We start from the raw sequence: 23,852 nt of genomic DNA, 5'->3' as shown, positions 1-23,852 counted from the left end.
CTTATAAGAACGCTACTACACTTAACTTGGTGCAGGCTGGGACCGAGTCTGACCCTGGGGCTGGTCATATACTGCCGACGCAGAGGATTGCGGGGCCTACCTCGGTCCAGGTGTTTCAGGCCTACTATGCCTCCTCCTCCTCCCACCCCTCCTCCACCTCCTCCTCCTCCTCCGAATTACCATCCGTGGGCATGGCGCCATCAGTCGGTAGCTCTAGGCACAGCAGCAGTGCCGTCGCTAAGCGACAGCAGGCGGTGCTCAAACTGCTGAGCCTAGGTGATAAAAGGCACACCGCCCAAGAGCTATTACAGGGCATTCCGCATCAAACTTGTTAACTTTGCCGCCACCGTGCTGTGTAAGCCACAAAATATACTGGAAAACTTTTTTCATTTACGGATATTATTTCAGCGCTTCTTGCGCAGATGTTTACATTCCCCTCACCCGCCATATCCCAAACTTATAAGAACGCTACTACACTTGATCTTATACAAAAGGTTCTTAGAAGTGCTGTTTGGGGAGTAGCCTAGAGACAGGGGCTTGGATTGGCAAAAGCTCGCCTGGCAGCGGAGCGCCAGCTCCATGCCAAGATCCAACTAACATAGTTTTAACTGCAGCACCTTTAATCTACTACTAGTTCACTGCCTCCATACATGGTCCCCTTATCAAACCAGCTGTGTCAGGCAGAATTTTGGATTGTTTTCATGGCTTCCATGTTAACTTTGTCGCCACCCTGCTGTGTAATCCACAAAATATACTGGCAAACTTTTATCATGTACCGATATTATTTGAGCGCTTCTTGCTCACCTCCTTTGGTTCCTCTCTGCCACCCATTGGTTTGAAGCCTGAGTCCATTTAGGGTATGTTGCCATGCCACTCTCTAGCCTGCCGCTGCTGCCGCTGCCTCTGCATGCCGTCCCCTATAGTGTCAGGGTCAATTATTGGATGTTTTAGATGCTATCTAGCCTCATTCGGTCACTCTGTCATGGCCATGCTGTTGCCCATAATTTTGGCATAATGGTGCGATTAAGCAGCCTAAGAGGCATCCATGCATGCTGCCCCTGCTGTTTCCTGTCCATTTCCGTGGTGTTTCCATCCTTTTCTGAGGTTCCCAGGTGTTTGGCCAAGCTTCCCTGTGCAGAGCCTTGGTCCCCTTGAAAAATGCTCGAGTCTCCCATTGACTTCAATGGGGCTCGTTACTCGAAACGAGCACTCGAGCATCGGGAAAAGTTCGTCTCGAATAACGAGTACCCGAGCATTTTAGTGCTCGCTCATCTCTAGTCATTAATCCTTTCACGACCAATCAACGTAAAAAATAATGTTGGTCAGTGATGAAGAAGTGCATGAAGGGGGATCACGGATTGAGCACTATCCATACATGTCAGGTGTCAGTTATATTACATAGCTGACACCTGCCGGTAAATTACAACTTACTGTGGCATCTTACGGCACTGCATGTGGGTACTATCATCTTTAAATGACACACCCAGAGCTATCATCAATAAGTGGGGATCGGTTGAAATGACAGATGGAAGCCTATTAGAGGCTCGAATAGTTTTCATTAGGTATTCTATATTAGAGTCTGCTATACATTAGGCATTTTGTATTACAGTCTGCCGGAGGCAATAAAATTGCATTGGTGTATATTTTATAAGTGATCAGTACTGATGAGTGGACCCGAACCCTGGGTCCATGCCGAACATTGCGAATTTGGGTCCCTGAACCTGTACTTAAGCCAGAAGTTTAGGTTTGGCATCCTGCACAACCCCCAGCCATTAACATCTGCATACAGAGCTGGCACTGTTCACTGGTGTTAACTCATTAAGTAAAAGCAGATTTGCGTCTGGCATTTAAAGGGTCCCAGCACTGATCATGGGTGTTACTGGTGGTGGTGAGCATTTGGATTTGGTACCTAAATCTGAACAGAACCTTAAGGGTCCACTCATTCCTAGTGATTAGACCTCTTAGGGTTTAAAGGGAACCTGTCATCAGGAGACCCATTTTTAGCACTCCTCCAGTCCCCACAGAGCACACTGCCAAAGTGTTTTTGTATAAAAAATAGGTTTTACAGAAAAAAAGATATGTTATATTGTACCTTTCATTAGCATCTGCTGTGTGACTAGGCAGTTGCCAATTGGGAGGGCTGGAAAGAAGCGGTCCCCCCCCCCCCACCATTGGGAAACATGTTACCTTTTCAAATATATGAATAACTCTCCTCACTCAGGATTGGCTGTAGAGGAGCCTGGGGCGTCGCTAAGCCAAGTCATGGGTCACATGGAGCAGCTGTTCGCCAAGAGGGGGGGGGGGGGGACTGCTCCTTTCCAGCCCCTCCCATTTGGCAACTGCCTAGTCACACAGCACGTGCTAATGAAAGGTACTATATAACATATCTTTTTTTCTGTAAAAACAATTTTTAATACAAAAACACTTTGGCAGTGTATGTACTATTCTCTGTGGGGACTGGGGGAGTCCTAAAAATGGGTCTCCTGGTGACAGGTTCCCTTTAAGTCCTCTAGGGAGCCAGATATAATAATAAAAAATAAAAGTTAAAAAAGTTTTTAAAAATTCAATTCATAAACATGTTAGGTAGCCCCATGTCCCAAAATGTCAGATCAATTAAAACATTAAAATGAACGCTGTAATAGAAAATAATGTCCAGATGTCAGGATTGCCATTTTTTTCAACGTTATACTTGACATATAAATTAGAATAAAAGGTGATCAAAAGGTCGTACAGTTGTAAAAATTGCATCATTCCATAATCAATGACACCTTTTTACACCAAATTATGAAAAAGTTAAGGTGTCGGAAATCGGTGACACTAGTTGTTTTTTTTTTAAATTTTAATGCAGTGATTTGGAATTTTTTAAAAGTTAGACATGACTAAATGAATTTGGTATCTCCAAAGTCCTACTGCACTCAAAGAATAGGGGAGATGTCATCTGGACTGCACGGTGAAAGATTGAGAAACTAATCCTAAGAGTAAGGCTAAGAAAACTGTTTTTTAGCACTACTAGAAAGTACAATTTGCTTTGTAAATAGAAAAAATAAAATAAGATATGTCTTGAGGAAGGTGCAGATCAAAGAACGGAAACACAAAAAGAACAAAAAACCTCACCCTGAAGGGATTACTACTTTATTGTAAAATGAATCACAGTTTCTCAGTTGACACAAATAATGTGAAATTAGAGCTCTCAGGAATCATATACAATTCGTGTGATATATATCTGCCCCCATTGAATTGAATGAGTTGAATTGGCCAGTTTCAGTGCTATTTTCAGTATCCCGTTTAATAGGTTATAGAAAATTGTTGTTAGAAGTCTTGTTATGCTAGTGTCAGATAGCTGTGAAGGGATACATGTTACCATCTGTATAACCACAAACTAGTGTTGCAGATTTATTTGTTGCTGTGGTCACTCATAAAATGCTCATAGTGCACTTCTTGTGACTTGCTTAATCTGGCATCTGTCTTGTAAAACCTGTAGTATTGAAGAAAACTGAGAACCAAGATCTCATAAATGCATCACATACTTTATAGACTTAACAGCAATGTAAAGCTTGATTTACACAGCTCAATTGTCAATACAGTCTAACATTTCCCTGATGATGAAGTGATCACAAGGTTTGGAAAGGAAAAAACTTTCAGTGAATACATTTTCAATAGACGTTATATAGTATCCTTAGGAAATATGGATACTGAAAGCATAAAGAAATTAACTATTGTCTGATCTCTTAACATGTCTAAAGTTCAAAGTTTACCATGCTAAAAATTACTTTCAGCATGAATTTGATTATTAACCTGTTAAGGACCGAGCCCTTTCCTGTTTTTTCATGTCCATTTTTCACTCCCCACCTTCAAAAATAATGTAGCTGATCGCACTTGGGAGCTGGGTATAGCAGGGGATTCATCATTGTCAGACAAAGAGAGTGTCAGCTTGCGCATCAGGCAGCAGAGCAGGCAGTAAGTCGATTCTGTGGCCGTGAGTCAGCAGGGTGGCAGTAGTGCGAGGACGGGAGCTAAACAGCTGCAGGGTACGAACTCTGCTTCGGAGGTCCAAGTAAGCAATGGTACAGGGGGTCAGCAAGGCAGCGACGTTAGTAGTGTTGGCAGTAAAATCACTACCTCGGCGGTGTGGCAGTTTTTAAAGACACCAGAGGAGCTGAGCATATGTATATGTAGAATCTGCAGCCAGAAAGTGAAGCGTGGCCAGGGAGCTAACGTTGGCACCACGGCCCTGCATCAACACATGCAGCATCAACATCCAATGGCCTGGGAGAAACGTGGAACAGATGTGGAAGTCCATCCTGCCGCCACAGCAACAGCACCTAGTGGCACACATTCCATTTCAGCCAGTCAAGGCACCAGCAACTCTGCCAAAGGGAGCTGTTTGTCTTTGACATCCTCTCCCTCTCCTCGCTACGCACAGCACCAGCAGTTGTTGAAAGAGGTGATTACAAAGAGACAATTGTATGCGTCCAGCCAACCTAAGGTGCAGAAGCTGGCCATGCTCTTGTCCAAGTTGTTGGTACTGCAGTCTCTCCCTTTCCAAGTTGTGGACTCTGCACCCTCCAGAGAACTTATGGCTTGTGCCAAACCGAGGAGGAGAGTTCCAAGCCACAATTTTTTTTCCAAAAATGTAGTGCCAGCCCTTCACAAATTTGTAGAACAGAAGGTAGGCCAGTCCTTAAGCTTATTGGTTTCCCCTGGCCTACTGGGCAGCCAAAATTGATGCGTAGCAGTGACTTGTGGAGTTTGCAGTAGAGAAGCTCTCCTGTCCGGCCAGTAGTGTGGCATCAGAGCGGGTGTTTAATGCGGCGGGGGCCATTGTTACCCCAAGGAGAACCCGCTTGTCCACCCATAGTGTGAAGAGACTGATCTTTGTCAGGATTAATCGGGCTTGGACTGGCCCGGATTTCAACTCACCAATGCCTTATGCATCAGATTAGATCGGCCATGACGCCTCCCCCAAACGTTAAGAAATGAGTCTGGATTCTAACTATCTGCCTCAGCCACTATTCTAATGCTGCCAACTGCCTGAGGCCACACATCTGCTGCCAGTTGCTCCATCTGGCTCCTACCATTTTTACCAGGGACTGGTATTGTCCGCCACCTACACAAGCTGTCATTGTGTCACTCTTGCTTTCCATGTTGCTGCCACCTCCAAACTCGGTCATTGTGATATTCTGTGGGCTCCTTTTGCTGCTGCTGCCGCCACCTCCACACTCTGTCATTGTGCCACTCCTTGGCTAACCTGGTTGCCGCCACCTCCACACTCTATCATTGTGCCACTCTGTGGGCTCCTGCTGCTGCCGCCACCTCTACTCTCTTTCATTGTGCCACTCTGTGAGCTCCTGCTTCTGCCGTAACCTCCACACTCTATCATTGTGCCACTCTGTGGCTTACCATGTTGCCGCCACCTCCACACTTTATCTTTGTGCCCCTCTGTGGCTTACCAGGTTGCCACCATCTCCACACTTTATCATTGTGCCACTCTGTGGGTTTCCATGTTGCTACCACCTGTGGGATCCTGCTGCTACTGCTGCCACCACCTACACTCTCCGTCATTGTGCCACTCTGTGAGCTTCTGCTGCTGCTTGCTCCACCTCCACACTCTGTCATCTGTGGCTTTCCATGTTACTGCCTCCTCCACACTGTCATTTTGCCACTTTGTGGCCTACTCATGCTGCTCCCAACTGTCCGCTGTCTCCCTGGAACACCCTGTGATTTCCATAGTGCTGATTTCACCCTTCATGGTTCTATGACGTTCTATGAAGTTTTGCCCTTCATTTCATCAGTCAGAAGGAATGAAAAGCCTCAGGATTGATTGCCAAAAGCAGAAGTGGATACAGAACACAGAGGACATGCATATATCCCATTTACTTGTCATCTCTGTTTTGGATCAACTCCTGTTTGTTTTTGGCTTTAGCAATACTGATGATGGATTTTTGACAGATTGAAAGCAGACACTGATGGATGAAATGAAGGGCAAAATGATCAGTGGCGTCAATGCAAAGAAATACTGCCGACACCCTGTATCCGCGTTTAATAGAACAGGTTCTGTCTTAATCTATGGAATCATCTGATGTCAGTGTAAAAAGAGTGCCCTATTTGATGTTATGGTGGGATCTTGGCCCTCAGCTCATTCCTTTGGTGCTGGCAGAGACGTTTTACCTTGTCGGGCTGCGTTCCCACTTCGCTTTTTTGGTGAAGTTGGCCTCTGTAAGTGCACATGGAATTGAAAAGTGAAGCAATTCTGAGAGTGGCGGCTGTCATGTGCATGTCATACTAAAACACAGCATTGTGTTTGAGCGGTTTTCCTTTCATGCAGTCTGAGCTGGGTGACTCTGATTCCCGCTATCATGCGGCATACTTATGGTATGGTATCACACCGAACAGTAGATTTGATAGAGTCTTTTCTTGAGAATGTTTTTCTTACGGAGAATAATCTCCAAATAGGGTAAGTTTGTAATTGTGGTCTTTTCGTGAGTGATTGATGAAATGGGTTCGATCCTGTAATTTAGCTGTTCAGAATATTTCAGCTAGAGGTGTTTCGATGCAGAATGCTTCTTCCTCAGTCGCTTTTAGAAAAGCGTTTCGAAGTAGAATGCTTCTTCCTCAGTAGCTTTTCTTCCCAGTGCTTAATCTTACTGTGACATTTGCATATGAATTGGGTTGTGTAACACCTGAACTGTTTAAGAAATTGTTTACAAATAGATACTACAGCTGTAGGGTCCTGCACCTTGATAGTAAAAGCCTCCTGGGCATCAATTCATCTTCTTTATATAATTTTTTATATTTTATATATACCATATGAACTTTTATATTGTCTTGTCATTTTTACAGGGAAGGACACTGTGAAATATTAAATGAAAGAAGAACTGTTTATGTTTCTTCACCTTTGGGATATCATACTATAAATATGTGTGTACGGATTGCAATCTGTATAAGAATATTGCATTTTTTTACTGTTCATTTCCTATTGTTTATGTCTCGTTTTATTTGATTAAAAGCTTTATATGGGACTAGAGAGGTCCGAAGCCGATCCTTGAGAGTGCCCACATTCACAAATTCTTTACTGAATTACTTTCTTTGGTCTTTTCGGTGTTTAGACACACCGTGGCAACACCCAGGGCCGGTCAGACAGAAATTCATAAGTGCCACTAAACAAGCTTTGTGTTATGATGACTGTAAGACCTGATCAGAGCATCTTCAAAATGTCACGTCTGCCCATACAGTCCTCTTGTAAAACAGATTTTTTTTTTAAATTAAAATAAGTCGTAGACTTAAGCCTGGTGAGAGGTGGCAACACAACATTAGACAGGTGACATAATATTAAAGCTGATTTCTGTACTGTATCTGTAATATTGCTTTACTTCTGAATAAATTAGCCAATTCCTAAATGAACATGGTGTTTTAGATACCAAAAAGTGTTGTATGCATTTACAATTATGGTAAGGAGAAGCATTTTCAGTGCTTTATTCAAGGACTTGATAGATCTCAGGATGTCATCTAGTTTCCTGTGTATGTGCACCTAATAATGTATCTCCTCTATTAATGCTTTATATTGTGCTCTGCTCTGTTTCACATGTCATCAATAAATGCTGTAACTTGTTTTCCAGCTTCAGCCCTACATGCATCATGCAAGGAACTAATGATTACAGATGTACAGCTTGTCCTCGGGGATATGAAGGCCAGTACTGTGAGAGGTAAACAGGAAAACAATTAAAGACAATAATGATAAGTGGAGATGCTAAGTATGAGGCTCAATACACAACTGCACGTTTAACCCTTCTGGGATTCTCTTGTCTAAACATGAATAATTTATATGTATGTAAAGACTATACAATGAATCCATCGCAGAGATATTATATGTTACACATAGTTTATCTCACGGCGTAGACATTTATATTCATGTCAAAGGAAATCCTTGCATCCAAAGTATAACCCACTGAGTACAATGAAGCTATCATCTGTATGATTCTTCAAGGGATTTGGCTGCTATGCTGTTTCCAAAACTACACTTTTTATTCAGCACATGGATTGAAATGTGGTGTAAACAGAGAGGGCAAAACTTATCAAACCCTTTTTGTCTAGATGCACCACCCAATAGTTGCAGTCGATAGTGGTGAATAAAGTTAAAGGACAAAATTGTGTGCTGCCCCCTGCCAGTGCCCATCAAAACATAATTCCAAGCCTGCAATGTGTTACCATCACACAGCACTGGCAAAAATTGCTGAAATGATGCCCTTCTTCAAAGCCAAAATAAGAAGAGATTGTTACATTTAATGACATTTAATTTAATTTAATTTTTATGATTTTCATTCCAAGACAATGCATATGTAAATATGTCTATTGAGTATTTATTATTAGAAACCAATATCATGACCATATTTAGTGCATAAAATACATATCGTTTGAATACCCATATTTCCAGAACTGAATGGTGCCCGAGGTACTTCACTTCCCATAATATAGTCACACAATATATGGTACTATAAGTCCCTGCTCCCCTCAGGACTATACCCCTATATTGTTATCATGTTTTCAGTTAAAAATATGGGAATATGGGGGACACCGAGCAATATTCATTTTGGGAAATACAGCTATGATACTTTACATTAAAGAGGACCTGTGACCTCTAAAAACTGCACTAGGAGCTGCTTTCTAAAGTAACCACCATCTAGTGCTACAGCATATGCCACATGGTTACACTGCTAGCGTTATCAGAAACCTCCAATAACTGTACTAAACACTGCAGCGCTGTACAATTGAAAACGACCTGATCGCTGTAAGCAGTCAGGCGTATTCATGAGGGGGTGGGATTAGGAAGCTCGGCAGTCACCGCCGGCCTATGGAGTAGGAGGGCAGTCCAGGGGAGAGGCAGCGCCTCAGACCGCCCCCTCATGAATACGCCCGACCGCTTACAGCGCGGTCCATCGTTTCCGATAACGCTAGCAGTGTGATACTGTGGCATATGCTGTAGCACTAGGAGCTGCAAACTTTAGTTACTTTAGCTCCTAGTACAGGTTTTATAGGTGAAAGAATATGTAAAAGGAACATATTCTAAACGTGGGATGGGAGCCGGAATCCTAAATTATACATACTGTACAACTATGGATACAGAAACCAATCAATGACTGCCATACTTGCAATAAAATAGAGTTTTGACCCCTAAAAAAAAACATATTATTTTCAGTAATTTGTGCCTAATTACTGTGTCCCAAGTTGAGGTTAAAATCTACATGTACATGGGGGTTATTTTTCATTAGACCAGCTCCTTGGGACAGTCCTATGTCTATGTTTGGAGCATCTCTACCCATCAGATTCATTAAAGTGGCTTTAACCCTTTAATAAATGTTCTTATGGTCTTCTTTCTGTCTGGGATTTTTTTTCAAAAAGTCTCAAAATGCATAAAAAGTCTCAGCACATAGACCAGCAGGGGACTGAAGTGACTATGAGACTTTTTGCAAAGGTCCCAAATCCAGCTTTGAATCTGGCTTTGCATAGTGTTGCACGAGCAGTAGTTTTATGTTCATGCCAGAATAATGAAGAGGTGTATATAGTCCTGTGAGACTTTTAAGCAGTGAAAAGTCTCAAAAACCTTGAGACTTTTTTTACATGAAAAAAGGGCCAGGAATGTGAATGTTAAATAACCCATCTTGTATGTATTAAAAAAGTCGAATTTTAAAAATCTTCAATGTATTATGTTATACAATAAATAATATTTTTCAGATGTGCATCTGGATATACTGGTAATCCAAGTATTCCAGGAGGGTCTTGTCAGGAATGTGAGTGTAACCCTTATGGATCGATGTCCATGATCTGTCATCCAAGCACTGGGCAATGCGTGTGTAAACCTGAAGCTACAGGCCTGAAGTGTGCTGGCTGTACTGAACGGCATGTGCGGGAGGGTCCCCTGTGTGCTTGTACGTATACTAACATGTCTGACACATTTTTATATGGTTTTTAAGTTTTTTGCATGGTTTTTAGCAATGTCTGAAATATCATGGTAGAGGAATCTCTTATACAACATACAGAGGTAGAGATGGAAGTAAATTAACTTTATTATTTATATTTTTATTGTTGCGTACAAATACTAAAAAATATACACCTTTAGTGTTTTTCATGTAAAAATTGTTTTATAGTGTGTCCTGCATAGCTCTTTTTATGTATAGTGAGTGTATATCCCTGGGGAAAAATAACAGGCTATCATTACAAGACATTTTCTGACATTCAAATTGAATCCTTTAACTATCCTTTGTCCAACAATTGGGAGGTGTCAGAAGAAAAGTAAGTGGCTTAATGAAGACTTTAAAAGGAACACCATAAAAATGAGGCTTCTTTCAGCAGCATGTTACAGATCAAGAGGGGTTGAACAGAGTAATCTGTGGTTTTGTGGGATTTGTTATGGACTAATTTTAATCTCAGTCTAGAGTCTCGTGAGTCCAGAGATTAACAGCCTTACGTACATATAGATTCATACAAGTATAGCTGTTTATCACAAGTAAGACTCCCAAACACAATATGACTGGAGATTTCAAACAATAAGTCATATGTCCCATAAAGCAATAAATTAATATGCAAAACTCCTCCTGCTCTACAACATGCAATGAGAAGATTGATGACACCATGACACAATGTACAAGTTGACAGATTTTTTTAGACATAGTATCAGAATCCTGTCCAGCAACCACAGCCAGGCTTAGCGCTCGCTGTTGGACTAGGCAAGTGGTGGCGAACTCACCCTGCAATGTCCCTGCGGCTAAGACTCAGCCTACAGCAGATAAACCACCTTGACAAGGGCAAACCCGCAATCAGGAATCTAGCTGGCGGTCTTTGAGTGACCCTACAAGATGACAGGGAAGACTTACTTGGTCTGGCAGCTGCTGGATGGTGGAGCGGACAAGTAACAGGACTACTGAGATAGAACAGTGTTCACACTGGTGCACAGAAATCTAACAAAAGGGAAAGTGAGATAGCAATGGGAGAGACGCAACACTGAGAGACAAGCAACAAATACAGACAAGTGGAGTCGGATGGAACCGGGTCAAAACCAAGATGGCAGCAAAAGTACAGAACCGTATGGTCGGTAGGCAAAGTAGAAGTCAAAACACAGAAAAGCAAACAATATATCAATAGCACTAGATACAAAGATCAGACTGAATAACCAGCAAGGTCCAATGGGAGTGGGCAGGTATATAAGGCAGTTCCCAGACACGCCTCCAGCAGCACACTGGGGGAACTGTCCATCAGGCTAGTAATCCTTGCTGGGCAGGGCTGAAATGCAAGGAGCAGGGGGTGGCTCGGTTAATCCAAATACAGAACACTAAGCCACAGTTCACAAGAAGCACACAAATCAACACCACCTGTTCTGCCAACTGCGGATATTGGGACGTTTTGGCACAGACACAACACATAGGACAGAGAAACCTGTTGCCTCTCAAAATAAGCAGAAAACAAGTGTGCATACATAGGACACAATTGTGAACATGCATTTCATCTGTAGACTAGGAAAATCGGTAGGCACAGGGGTTATACAGGGTAAGTGGTAAGTATATAGCTGTTAAATCCTTATCTATCCTTTGATGAAAATATATAAGTGTTTATTACTGTCCAATATTAATGCATTCTAAAGTCAATGATGGTGTACCACTGTTGAGCTTAGCATTGTACAGGAATTGTACCAAGCAGCATTGTCTATGGTGTCAGTGTCTACAATGATGGTAAGGTGTTATGTGCTCATGCATGTGTTTGGTGTGTTACTAATATACAGTATAGGCGGTCCCCTACTTAAGAACACTCGACTTACATACGACTCCTAGTTACATACGGACCATTGGATATTGGTAATTTATTATGCTATAGTCCTAGGCTACAATAAACATCTGTAGCAGTTATCACAGGTGTCTGTAACAAAGCTTTATTGTTAATCCTGATTCTTATGATAACCCAACATTTTTAAAATCCAATTGTCACAGAGACCAAAAAAGTTCTGGCTGGGATTAAAATGATAAAATATACAGTTCAGACTTACATACAAATTCAACTTAAGAACAAACCTACAGACCCTATCTTGTATGTAACCCGGGGACTGCCTGTACTAGTAAAATAGCTAGCAGAGATGGAAAAAGGTTGCATTATTTATGTGCATAAATATAGAAATAAATATTTGGTGGGAGACCTACTCATGCACAGTAGAGCCCTTCTGACTTATTTAGCATAATATTTACCTCTTAACTTAAATGGAACACATGTATCATAATTCTAGTTATGTCTGTCTGTTTTTTGGGGACTTTTCTTTGTTTTACTGCTAGTCTGATGTTTCGGTGTGGTTTTTTGGTCTTTAATAAATTTGCAGCTTTTTAAAAAAAAGAAAGCTGCAAAAAGTTAAGTTAATTTCTATGCCTGGTCATGTGCAGCTGTAGATTTGTGCAAAAATTAGCAACTTTTTAAAAAAGTCACAACTTTCACATCTGGATTCAGGTGGTAAACTTTGAAGGGAGACTGTCATAAGTACAAAAAAAAAATTGCAAATTAGCACATGTACCATGAAAATTCTCAAAATTTAAAGGAAAAGGTAAGCCAAAAGTTTGATACATGTGCCCCAATGACACAGAAATAATTCTGTAAGAATTCTAAGAATAATTAAAAAGTGAAAAACATGGTTGCACTTGGGACAAAGTGGGTACTGTGCAGTGTCCCAAGACAGTCATAAAGTCCTACCTTATAACACAAAATGCAAAAGGCAAATAAGCACTTGATCCAATCATAAAATCATTTGCAAGTGGGCATAAATGCTTGCCCAGAAGCCATAAACCGTAAAATATAGTATCAAGGTGAAGCCAATACAGAGAAATGTCAGGCAGAGATCAAATGCAGCATGATGGGGATGCAGACCACATACATTGGTGCTCATTTACTAAGGGCCCTGCGGACCGCACTTTCGACAGACATCCCAACCATTTCCATTTTGCGCCACTGGGACAGGGATTTAAAAGGGTTTTTTGGCGCACAAGATCAGATTTTAGGCAGTCAAAATTGGCCCATATCCGGACAGGTGAAAAGTAAAACATCACTTTTATTAAAGACGTGGCATCAACCACTAGGTGCAAAGGACTCAAGTGAATTAAAAACACAGTGGGGCAGATTTACTTACCCGGTCCGTTCGCGATCCAGCGGCGCGTTCTCTGCACTGGATTCGGGTCCGGCCGGGATTTATGATGGCAGTTCCTCCGCCGTCCACCAGGTGGCGCTGCTGCGCTGAAGTCCGCTGGAATGCCTCGAAATACACCGGCCTATCCAGGATGAAGGTGAGTGAAATTTTCGCGACACAATTTTTTTTTTAAATGCGGCGGTTTTTCCGAATACGTCGGGTTTTCGTTCGGCCACGCCCCCCGATTTCCGTCGCGTGCATACCGGCGCCGATGCGCCAAATTCCGATCGCGTGCGCCAAAAACCTGGGGCAATTCAGGTACAATCGGCCCAAATCGGAAATATTCGGGTAACACGTCGGGAAAACGCGAATCGGGCCCTTAGTAAACGACCCCCAGTGTGATCTGAGTCGCAGGCAGTCACAGGCAGTCTATATTAAATGTATAGGATAAGGGACAAAGAAAGGGTATAGAGCCTATATGTTTGGACAGCTGCAAATACACTGTTGGCTAAATACAGTAGACTGTCCTAGGCAGCGCTGTCAGCTTTAGGGTAGTGCAGCTTATAGTAGCTTATGTACTGAAGCCCTGAGCTGAGAGAGCTCTGGTGTTGCCTCAGCTGCCCCTGCAGAGGCCGCTATAGGAGTGAGCCTGTATTATTGTAAGTACTGCATCTCACATCTGACCCTACAGACAGCGGTTTATAGGCTGAAATTGGATTGTCTAATGTAAATAAATATGTCCCTATCTCGAGTATTCAATTAAATAGTTGTTACTGCTGACTGCACATGACTTAGCCACACTGCTAATTAAAATTTACAGACATTAGCCCCCGACATGTTTCACCAGTAAAACTGGCTTCATCAGGGATTCGGGCTAATACTGATCGCGGCTCGGATACGCCGAGTATATAACAATGAAGCCCCTCCCAACAGGACCAGATTAAGCCAATAGGAGAGGATGGAGAAATTCCACTCGCAAAGGAGCACTTCCCTGTAGGGCCAGCGTTGATTGACATCGTGGGTAGCCAATAGAGTGAGCGGAAGAAGATGACGGCTCCTCTCCACAGCAAATGACAGGAGGAGCATCATACATCCCACTCACCAATAGCAGCTGTCTTGGCCGTCATGCCCTCTGGGCAGCTGATTCAGTGGATCAGCTGACTGTCGGCCCGGAGGAGCTCCGTGCATGACAGTGGACTTAGTACAGGAAGTACCGATGTTCAAAGCGCATGTCAACACAATGTGTAGTAAGTATACATGTCTTACAAGTCATAGATGACTAGAAGTAAATTTAATCGGTAGGTATTGTATGCTGCTGATTTTGTATAGTATTTAAGATACATGGTGATCTAATATATGATCATTATTGCATTGGATACTGAATGTTGGGCATAAGAGTATATAATTAAAAGTTGCAGAGACATGCAAAAACATTATGGTCCCCGGAAATTTTTTTGGGTCTACTAAAGTGGAGAGTAGTGAATGTCGTATAGAGTCACAAAAGTTACATGCATAGAATGTATATCTAGGATGTAGCCAAATAATACCAAATACTTATGTACCAGATTATCAAAAGAAACTAGGGACTCTAATGCTGAGGAGTAGAAAATTCAGGAATAATTAGCACCAAAGGGTGCAGAATAATGTTATAATCATTCCGGTCAATGAGCCCATAAGACAAATGGTATATGCATTCTCGCGCATATTGAACTGTCCAACATCGACTCTCCAGGGTGTACATCCCATGGGGCCTTAATAGAGCATCACTGCTGTCTGTGAAAAGGCAATGAAAAAACAACAAAAGACAGGGGATGCACTTACGGTCTAACGTGTTATAGCTATAAAGACTGATCTTGGTAGCCTCGATAGGGGCCTATAGTGGAGGCTATCAAGTCCATGCACTACGTGGTGAAATGCCATATGATACAAAAAGCTAAACATAGAGATTTAACAATAGAAAAAGTATGTACATTAATATGTACATAATATCAAAGGGCTCATAGGTATGCAGTAAAAGTGAACCCTTCATTGAGACCCAGAGGGCTCAGAGATTTCAGGCAACGGATCCACCTCGATTCTAATTGTAATAATTTGCGGTCAATGTTACCTTTTCGAGGTCCAGTTTTGACTTGATCAATCACCCAAAATTTAAGGGTACTTATATTCCCTCCATGATGGAGTCTCACGTGTCTCGAAATTGGGGTGTCTTTATTGGTCGTAATTGAACTGACATGGCTGGAGATTCTTTGCCATAGTTGTTGTATGGTTTTCCCGACATATAACCGTGGGCCATACACTGTGCCGCATAGACCACCGCGGTGCTTCTACAGTTGAGGAAATGCCTTATGGAGATGACTTCTCCATTTTCTGGGTTGGTAAAGGTTTTTGTTCTGGGCATGAGAGGGCAGAAGGAGCATGAGTCATAAGGATAAGATCCCAGAGTGGGACTTCTCACACTTCAAGTGGATTCTATAGCCTCCGTGAAATGGCTATGTACCAGAAAATTTCTCAAGTTGGGACCCCTACGGTAGGTGATGGTGGGTCTATCAGTCAATTTTTCTTTCAGGTCTGGATCTGCTGTGAGGATTGGACAATATCTGGAGAAGATCGTCTTGTTGGTGTCTGCATAAGTGTCATAGGTGCCAATGCACCTAATGACTTGCTGGGCTGATTGTTGGTTCTTCTGTTGAAAAAGTGTACTTCTATCTGTATTTTTTGCTCTGGAGTAAGCCCTGTATAGAAATTTTTTGGGGTAACCCCGACTCCTGAATCTCCTAAACAGATTGTCACATTCCCTCTTAAAGGTAGCCTCATCAGAACAGTTTCTGCGGGCTCTGAGATACTGCCCAATGGGTATGCCTGATCTTAATGGCTGAGGATGCCAGCTTTGCCAGTCTAGCAGATTATCGGTAGAGGTAGGTTTTCAAAAGATGTCTGTTTTCAAATATCCCTGGGGATCTATACGGATGGTCAAGTCTAAGAAGTTAATCTAAGTCTCGTGAATCTCGGATGTTAATTTCATCCCAATATGATTAGTGTTGAGTTTCTCAATGAACTCATGAAATCGTGCTTTACCACCCTCCCATAGGATCAGCACATCATCTATATATCTGCCCCAGTAGACAATGTGGCAATTGTAGGCTGAGATTTCATTGGTAAAAACAAGGGTGTCCTCCCACCAACTAAGAAAGAGGTTCCCATATGAGGGCGCACAAGTCGCCCCCATTGCGGTACCCCTAACCTGGTGGTAGAAGGACCCCTTGAAAAGAAAAGTACAACATTTTTAAGTTTCAACAAAAATTTGTTATGTTCTCTAAACTGAATACCTTTGGTATTTAAAAAGTATACAACAGCTTTTAAGCCCAAGGAATGTTCAATATTGCTATACAAAGATTCTACATCCAGACTAGCTATCATTGTATCTGATGTAAGCGTGAGGTCCTGTATCTTCATGATAGTATCTTTAGTGTCCTGCAAATAGGACGGGAGTGCACAGACGAAGGGCTGCAACATTTTGTCAATATAGATGCTACAAGCTTGTGTCAGGCAGTCACAGCCCGAGACAATTGGTCTACCCGGAATTGGTACCCGTTCTTTATGCACTTTGGGTAGTGCATAAAAAGTAGCTATTGTAGGGTGTTCATTAAACAATACTTTGTATTCATACAAGCTGAGTAGATTGTCAGCCCTGACCTCCGATAAGAGCTGTTCCAGCTCTTTAACAAACTTAGGTGTTGGGTCGGAACAGAGCATTTCGTAAGTATTTCTATCAGAAAGGAATCTCTGGACCATATCAATAGAATCTGCGGTGTTCATGATCACTGTGCCCCCCCCCCCCTTATCAGAGGGTTTCACTGTTAGATCATGGTCCGAGCGCAATTCCTCCAGGGCTTTGACTTCCTCAGCCTTAAGATTTTTAAACTCATGACTCTTGTCCATTTTTAGTTTTTCTATATCATTCAAGACGAGTCGTACAAATGTCTCGATGTTTGAGTATTTCGAAAAGGTGGGTGTGTGTTTCGAACGGGGTTTCATGTCTGTAAGTGGTGCTTGGACATTGGAGCGTCCTACATTATTCTCATCCTCCAGTGAAAGTAGCGCCTCTAGGGCCTGTGTTTCTCTTTGTCTAAGTTTTTTCTTATCTGTTTCCTCTTCATTGTGCATCTTATGAAGTGCTAGTTTGCGTGCAAATAGATTAACTTCTTTTATCCAGAGGAATTTATCACACAATGGTGTAGGTGTAAAGGTAAGACCTTTTTGCAAAAGTGAAATCACAGAAGGTGAAAGGGTTTTAGATGAAATATTGATGACCAAATTAGTAGGGGGGTTGGGAGTACTGGGATCTGTCACTTCCCATTGTACCCCCATTTGTCCCAATCCCTAAGCTGTATGCCCGGGGCTTGTGCTCCTAAAAAAGGAGAAGGAAAAGAAGTGGTAGCTAAATGTGGGATTATGGAAGTTTGTGTGTTGAAAGGCGTAGGTTGTGTCGAAGGCAGCATAGTGTGTTGTGACTCCAAGATTCTCCTGGGATCCGACTGTGGTTGTGCAACTGATGTGCTGGACAGGTGTTGGTTGTTTGGTATTGACAAGGAAGAGGATGAGGATTGCATATTTAAAGTACAGGAATTGTTTGTGCCCGTGCATGATGTCGTAGGGGGGGTAGCTAGAAAATTGTCTTGATTGTTAGTGGTTCCATTGTGTCGGGGTGACTTGCGGTTTCTTGTATTTTTCCGTTTTGTGCCTCCCTGTTTGAGAGATTGTGCTGAGCCTGTATCTTCTGTGCTCGAAAAGTCTGATTCTGAGATATCTGTGTACAGTTTTTTAGGAGTATAGTTCTTATTATGTTTGAGATTACTTCTCTGGTGATAATTTTGTCCTGTTTCGAAATCCTTCCTGTCCCTTAAGTATTTGATATCTTTGACAAGGGTGTCAATATATTTCTGGAGTCTACTTTCTAGTCCTGGAAATTCAGGTTGTTGGTTGAATTACTGGATATCTTGAATCTCTTTTTGTAATTTGTCATGTAACTTAATCAAATGATTTTTCTCATAGGCATGTAAATATTCAAACATCCGTAAGGAACTTTCTGTCAGGATAGTTTGCCAGCCTCTCGGGGTCACCCTGATGTAAGTTTGGATTAATTTGTATCCTTAAACCCCTGTAAACTAGTTTTTGGCTTAAGTAGGTCTCAAAGCTCACTACCTCCCAGCTGGCTCTGATGTATTGTTTATACGTCCTATATATATCATTGAAGGCTGAATGAATGTCGGTCTGGTTTAGCGGGAGATCCTCTGTAGAGAAGACCTGTGTTGCCTGCTGCGTAATACTCTCAAGATTAATAACTTGTGACGGGAAACCTGCCATATCAAATAGTAGACCACAGACTCCAATATCGGGGGGAAGATATTATTTTGTAATTGGAGTATATAGTAATTATGCAAGCCCAATCGTATATGTACACCTCTCCTAGCCAAGGAGTGAAAAGGAGGGATAAGTATCCCTAGGTCCCGCTGTCTGTGGGGTCAGATGTGAGATGCAGTACTTACAATAATACAGGCTCACTGCTATAGCGGCCCCTGCAGGGGCAGCTGAGGCAACACCAGAGCCCTCTCAGCTCAGGGCTTCAGTACATACTATAAGCTGCACTACCCTAAAGCTGACAGCGCTGCCTAGGACAGTCTACTGTATTTGGCCAACAGTGAATTTGCAGCTGTCCAAACATATAGGCTCTATACCAGTGATGGCTAACCTATGGCACTGGTGCCAGAGGTGGCACTCGGAGCCCTTTCTGTGGGCACTCAGGCCATCCCCAGATATGACTCCAGGTATCTTCCTACAGTCCCAGACAGCCCAGGACTTGCTGTGCACAGAGGTATTTTAAAGTGACAGGACTACCTGGGACTATTTTCTGCTTTATTGGTGTCCTCAGGTGCTGGTATCAATGAAAACTGTGACAGAGAAGGGAGTATAGATTACAAATTAAATTTCTGCGCTGGCACTTTGCAATAAATAAGCGGGTCTTTGTTATAGTTTGGGCACTCGGCCTCTAAAAGTTTTGCCATCACTGCTCTATACCCTTTCTTTGTCCCTTATCCTATACATTTAATATAGACTGCCTGTGACTGCCTGCGACTCAGATCACACTGTGTTTTTAATTCACTTGAATCCTTTGCACCTAATGGTTGATGCCACGCCAGTTTGAATTCTTGCTGAATTATTTTAATATCCTTAATAAAAGTGATGTTTTACTTTTCACCTGTCCGGATATGGGCCAATTCTGACTGCCTAGAGGCAGTTTTGTAAAAAGCTTATGAGTTTAATCCCTGCCATGACAGTAGGTCCATTTGTTTAAAAAAAAAATTTTAAAAATGTAAAAAAAACCAAGATCAGATTTTGGCGCAATCGCTCTGGCTTTCATGCGACACAAATTGAAGGGTGGGCCGTTGGAATATTCAAAGGATTCAGACAAAGCGCCGGATTTAACTTCAAAATTGTGTCGCAAGCCAAGCACTTACATGCACCGGGAGAAAGATGGTGAACTCTGGCGGACCTGATCAGAAAGCGACACATGCCGGATATCGGGCGTTTGATCTTAGTGAATCGCGCCAGACTGCCTGATTTTCAGACACCTCGGACCTCGTGAACTCAAGCGGCTGGGTAAGTGAATGTGCCCCATTATGTCACTCACAGGTAACTTCCTCAGGTGTAAGTGAGTAGAGCAACAGGGTAAATTAAAATATTTATTGTTTTTTTCTATAGAATTTTAAGAAAAACTGCAGATTAGAGTCATACATTTATTTTCATAGTAACCTTGGTTCTTCAGCCAACTTAAAGGGCCAATTATCAGATTAGCATCATCAACATTCACAGCCTGTTTTTTGTACTCCTAAATACTAAAGTAGAGAAATATTGAACATCTGCCTTCTGTGTTTATAATGGATAAATATTCTACACTGTCCTCTTCACAGTTTGCGATGATGAATGTACAGGCCTCCTTCTTGATGACTTGGATCAGCTAAACCAGATGGTCATGAGCGTCAATCTTTCTGGCCCACTGCCTCCACCATACAGAATACTGTTTAGCATTGAAAATGAGACTCAGGAATTAAAGGTAAATGTGCTAGTTTCTTGCTCAAACATGCAATCAATTAAAAAGCTGATTGTGATTTCCTCATTAGTTTGGCTGCTGTTTGTAACCAACATATAGTAGTGTGCCAAGATACACAAAAAGGAGTTGATTTCATTTTTATTTATAATTCATCTGCTTTTTCTGCTGTAGACTTTTATATTACCTTATGGTTAAAAAACAGCTGGCAAATTTATCCGTAGCCTTTCCAGTGTCTTGGATAAGTTGGTTAATTCCCAAGGCAAATGAAAGAACATAACCAGGGGAATGGAAGCTGTAAATTTGGCATGGTTGATAGATATGCTAAAACAGCAGAAATAAGCAATTTAACCCAGTAGGAACCTATCACAAAGGCAGATTTATGTCTGTTATTTGCAATCATGTGATTATTTGTGTTTGTGAATATTAAAACAAACATGGATAGAAATATTATTTTATGTACCAAATACAGTTGCTATAAGGTTTTAAACTAAAGCTAAACTGTCTAAATCAGTGGTTCTCAACCTTTCTAATGCTGTGACCCCACAATACAGTTCCTCATGTTGCGGTGACCCCAAACAATGTACAAGAATATAACGACTATAAAACTGCACCATATGTACAAGAGTATAACTACTATAATACTGCCCCCTATGTACAAGAATATAACTACTATAATACTGCCCCTATGTACAGGAATATAACTACTATAATACTGCCCCCTATGTACAGGAATATAACTACTATAATACTGCTCCCTATGTACAAGAATATAACTACTACACTGCCCCCTATGTACAAGACTATAACTACTATAATACTGCCCCCTATGTACAAGAATATAATTACTATAATACTGCCCCCTATGTACAGGAATATAACTACTATAATACTGCCCCCTATGTACAAGAATATAACTACTATAATACTGCCCCCTATGTACAGGAATATAACTACTATAATACTGCCCCCTATGTACAAGAATATAACTACTATAATACTTCCCCCAATGTACAAGAATATAGCTACTATAATACTGCCCCCTATGTACAAGAATATAACTACTATAATACTGCCCCCTATGTACAAGAATATAACTACTATAATACTGCCTCCTATGTACAAGAATATAACTACTATAATACTGCCCCCTATGTACAATAATATAACTACTATAATACTGCCCACTATGTACAAGAATATAACTACTATAATACTGCCCCCTATGTACAGGAATATAACTACTATAATACTGCCCCCTATGTACAGGAATATAACTACTATAATACCGCCCCCTATGTACAGGAATATAACTACTATAATACTGCCCCCTATGTACAGGAATATAACTACTATAATACTGCTCCCTATGTACAAGAATATAACTACTACACTGCCCCCTATGTACAAGAATATAACTACTATAATACTGCCCCCTATGTACAAGAATATAATTACTATAATACTGCCCCCTATGTACAGGAATATAACTGCTATAATACTGCCCCCTATGTACAGGAATATAACTACTATAATACTGCCCCCTATGTACAGGAATATAACTACTATAATACTGCCCCCTATGTACAGGAATATAACTACTATAATACTGCCCCCTATGTACAAGAATATAACTACTATAATACTGCCCCCTATGTACAGGAATATAACTACTATAATACTGCCCCCTATGTACAAGAATATAACTGCCAAAATACTGCCCCCTAGTTCTAGTTCCCCCTCCCACCTACTCACAGTTCTAGCACTCCCCTGCTGCCTCTAGTTCTAGCACCCTCGATGCCACCAGTTCTAGTTACCCCCTCCTTTGCTTCTGGTCCTCCCCTCCTGCGGCCCCCAGTTCTGGTCCCCCATCCTGCTGCCCCCAGTTCTGGTCCCCTCCTCCAGCCCCCCAGTTTCCCCCCCTCCAGCCCCCAGTTGTAGTGCTTCCCCTCCTGCCCCAGGTATAGTGCTTCCCCTCCTGCCCCCAGTTGTAGTGCTTCCCCTCCTGCCCCCAGTTGTAGTGCTTCCCCTCCTGGCCCCAGGTGTAGTGCTTCCCCTCCTGCCCCCAGGTGTAGTGCTTCCCCTCCTGCCCCCAGGTCTAGTAGCCCCCTTCTTGCCCCCAGGTCTAGTGCCACCCCTTCTTGCCCCCAGGTCTAGTGCCCCCCCCTTCTTGCCCACAGGTCTAGTGCCCCCCTTCTTGCCCCCAGGTCTATTGCCCCCCCTTCTTGCCCCCAGGTCTAGTGCTTCCCCCCCTCCCCTGCTTCAAGTTCTAGTTTCTCCTTACTATGAGCAGGCAGCCTGTTCCGCGGGAGTCTGTATAGAGAAGAAGCCAGAGGATCATGTGATGATGACATCACCACAGGTCCTCAAGCTTCCCCTGCATACAGAAGCTGACAGGTCCTCAAACAGTGAGTGCTTATTTCACACATTTTATTCCATTTTTGCCGCAAATCGCGGCAAAAACGTAATAGAATCGCGACCCATGTGTTTTGGTCGTTCGACCCACGCTGGGGTCGCGCTTGTCTGAATGAAAAGAGAATAAAATAATAGAGAATAGAGAAATAGAGAAAGAGAATAGAATAAAAAGAATATAAAATAAAAAGCTGAGGTGTTTGGCTGGCGGCACACGTGACGTTTTGAACCCGTTTTTTGGCCATTTTTAAGCTGTCTGTCAAAAAAATGCATGCGTTTTTTTAAAACGCATCCATTTTTGAACAATTTTACTAATTATCTTAGTTAAAACGGGTCAAAAATGGATGTTTTTTCAAAAAAACGCATGCGTTTTTTAACGGACTACTTAAAAACGGTCTGAAAACGGGTTCAAAACTACACATGTGCCGCCGACCTTAGGATTCAAGGAAACAGCTATATTACAGCATTCTTTTAGTATGGAACATTTCTGGGGCTTTTATAGAGTAGCATGAGCCACTGACTGTCCCTCAACTTTATTCCCAAAGGGTATGATTCATAATGCCCTTCTGTGCGCACATGTTGCAGTTATGATGTTTTTGAAATCTGACATGTTCTGCTGTAACATGGCTGCCTGGAGCTGTTGTATCTCTCCTATACACACACACATGCACACACAGGCTGCAGGGGGCGTGGCCACCAGCACCAGGAAGCACATCATTATACAGCCTCACATCATTATACAGGCTGTCAGTCATGCACTGGGGGTGTGGCTGTGCCTCCCACTCATGAATAGAGTGGACAGCTTAAATATGCTAATGCTTCATTGGACATTTCACAGGTCATTTGCATACAGCTTTAGGACCTCATTGCTTAGGTTTACAGGCATGTAGAGGGACAATGAAGGGATAGAGGCAATGCTCTCTAATGGCAGTTTATGAAAATATATTTAGTTTAGGGGGGTTATTTTGCATGACGGGTTCTCTTTAAAGATTCTGGGCCCCCCTAACCAGTCTCAAGTTTTCAAAACGTAGATATAGCCCATTATATCTTATCCCTACTATATTCGTTTTACTAAATTCACATATAGCCCCCTAATTTAACGCACCCAGTTTTCTTATATAGACACCTATATACATTTCCCCAGTTTCCTTATATATACCCACCTAAATGCAATACCCCAGTTTC

The 23,852-nt window shown here is 42.1% G+C and overlaps 1 protein-coding gene across 4 annotated transcripts in view; it reads left to right on the top strand.

The window, feature by feature from the left end:
* The window catches only part of LAMA2 (laminin subunit alpha 2), a 567,760-nt gene that overhangs the window by 372,849 nt on the left and 171,059 nt on the right, over positions 1 to 23,852 (top strand). For 3 of the 4 annotated variants that reach the window (XM_072141562.1, XM_072141561.1, XM_072141560.1), the window contains 3 exons: positions 7,617 to 7,703; positions 9,730 to 9,923; positions 20,119 to 20,261. In XM_072141562.1, coding sequence (XP_071997663.1) covers positions 7,617 to 7,703; positions 9,730 to 9,923; positions 20,119 to 20,261 — 424 coding nt within the window. The remainder of the gene's footprint in view (positions 1 to 7,616; positions 7,704 to 9,729; positions 9,924 to 20,118; positions 20,262 to 23,852) is intronic. The other variant, XM_072141563.1, reaches the window with a different exon arrangement.

This window comes from Engystomops pustulosus, chromosome 3, assembly GCF_040894005.1.
Source record: "Engystomops pustulosus chromosome 3, aEngPut4.maternal, whole genome shotgun sequence".
Classification (NCBI taxonomy): Eukaryota; Metazoa; Chordata; class Amphibia; order Anura; family Leptodactylidae; genus Engystomops; species Engystomops pustulosus.
The sequence above is the reverse complement of the archived record's forward strand: the minus strand, read 5'-3'. Positions and strand labels throughout refer to the sequence as shown.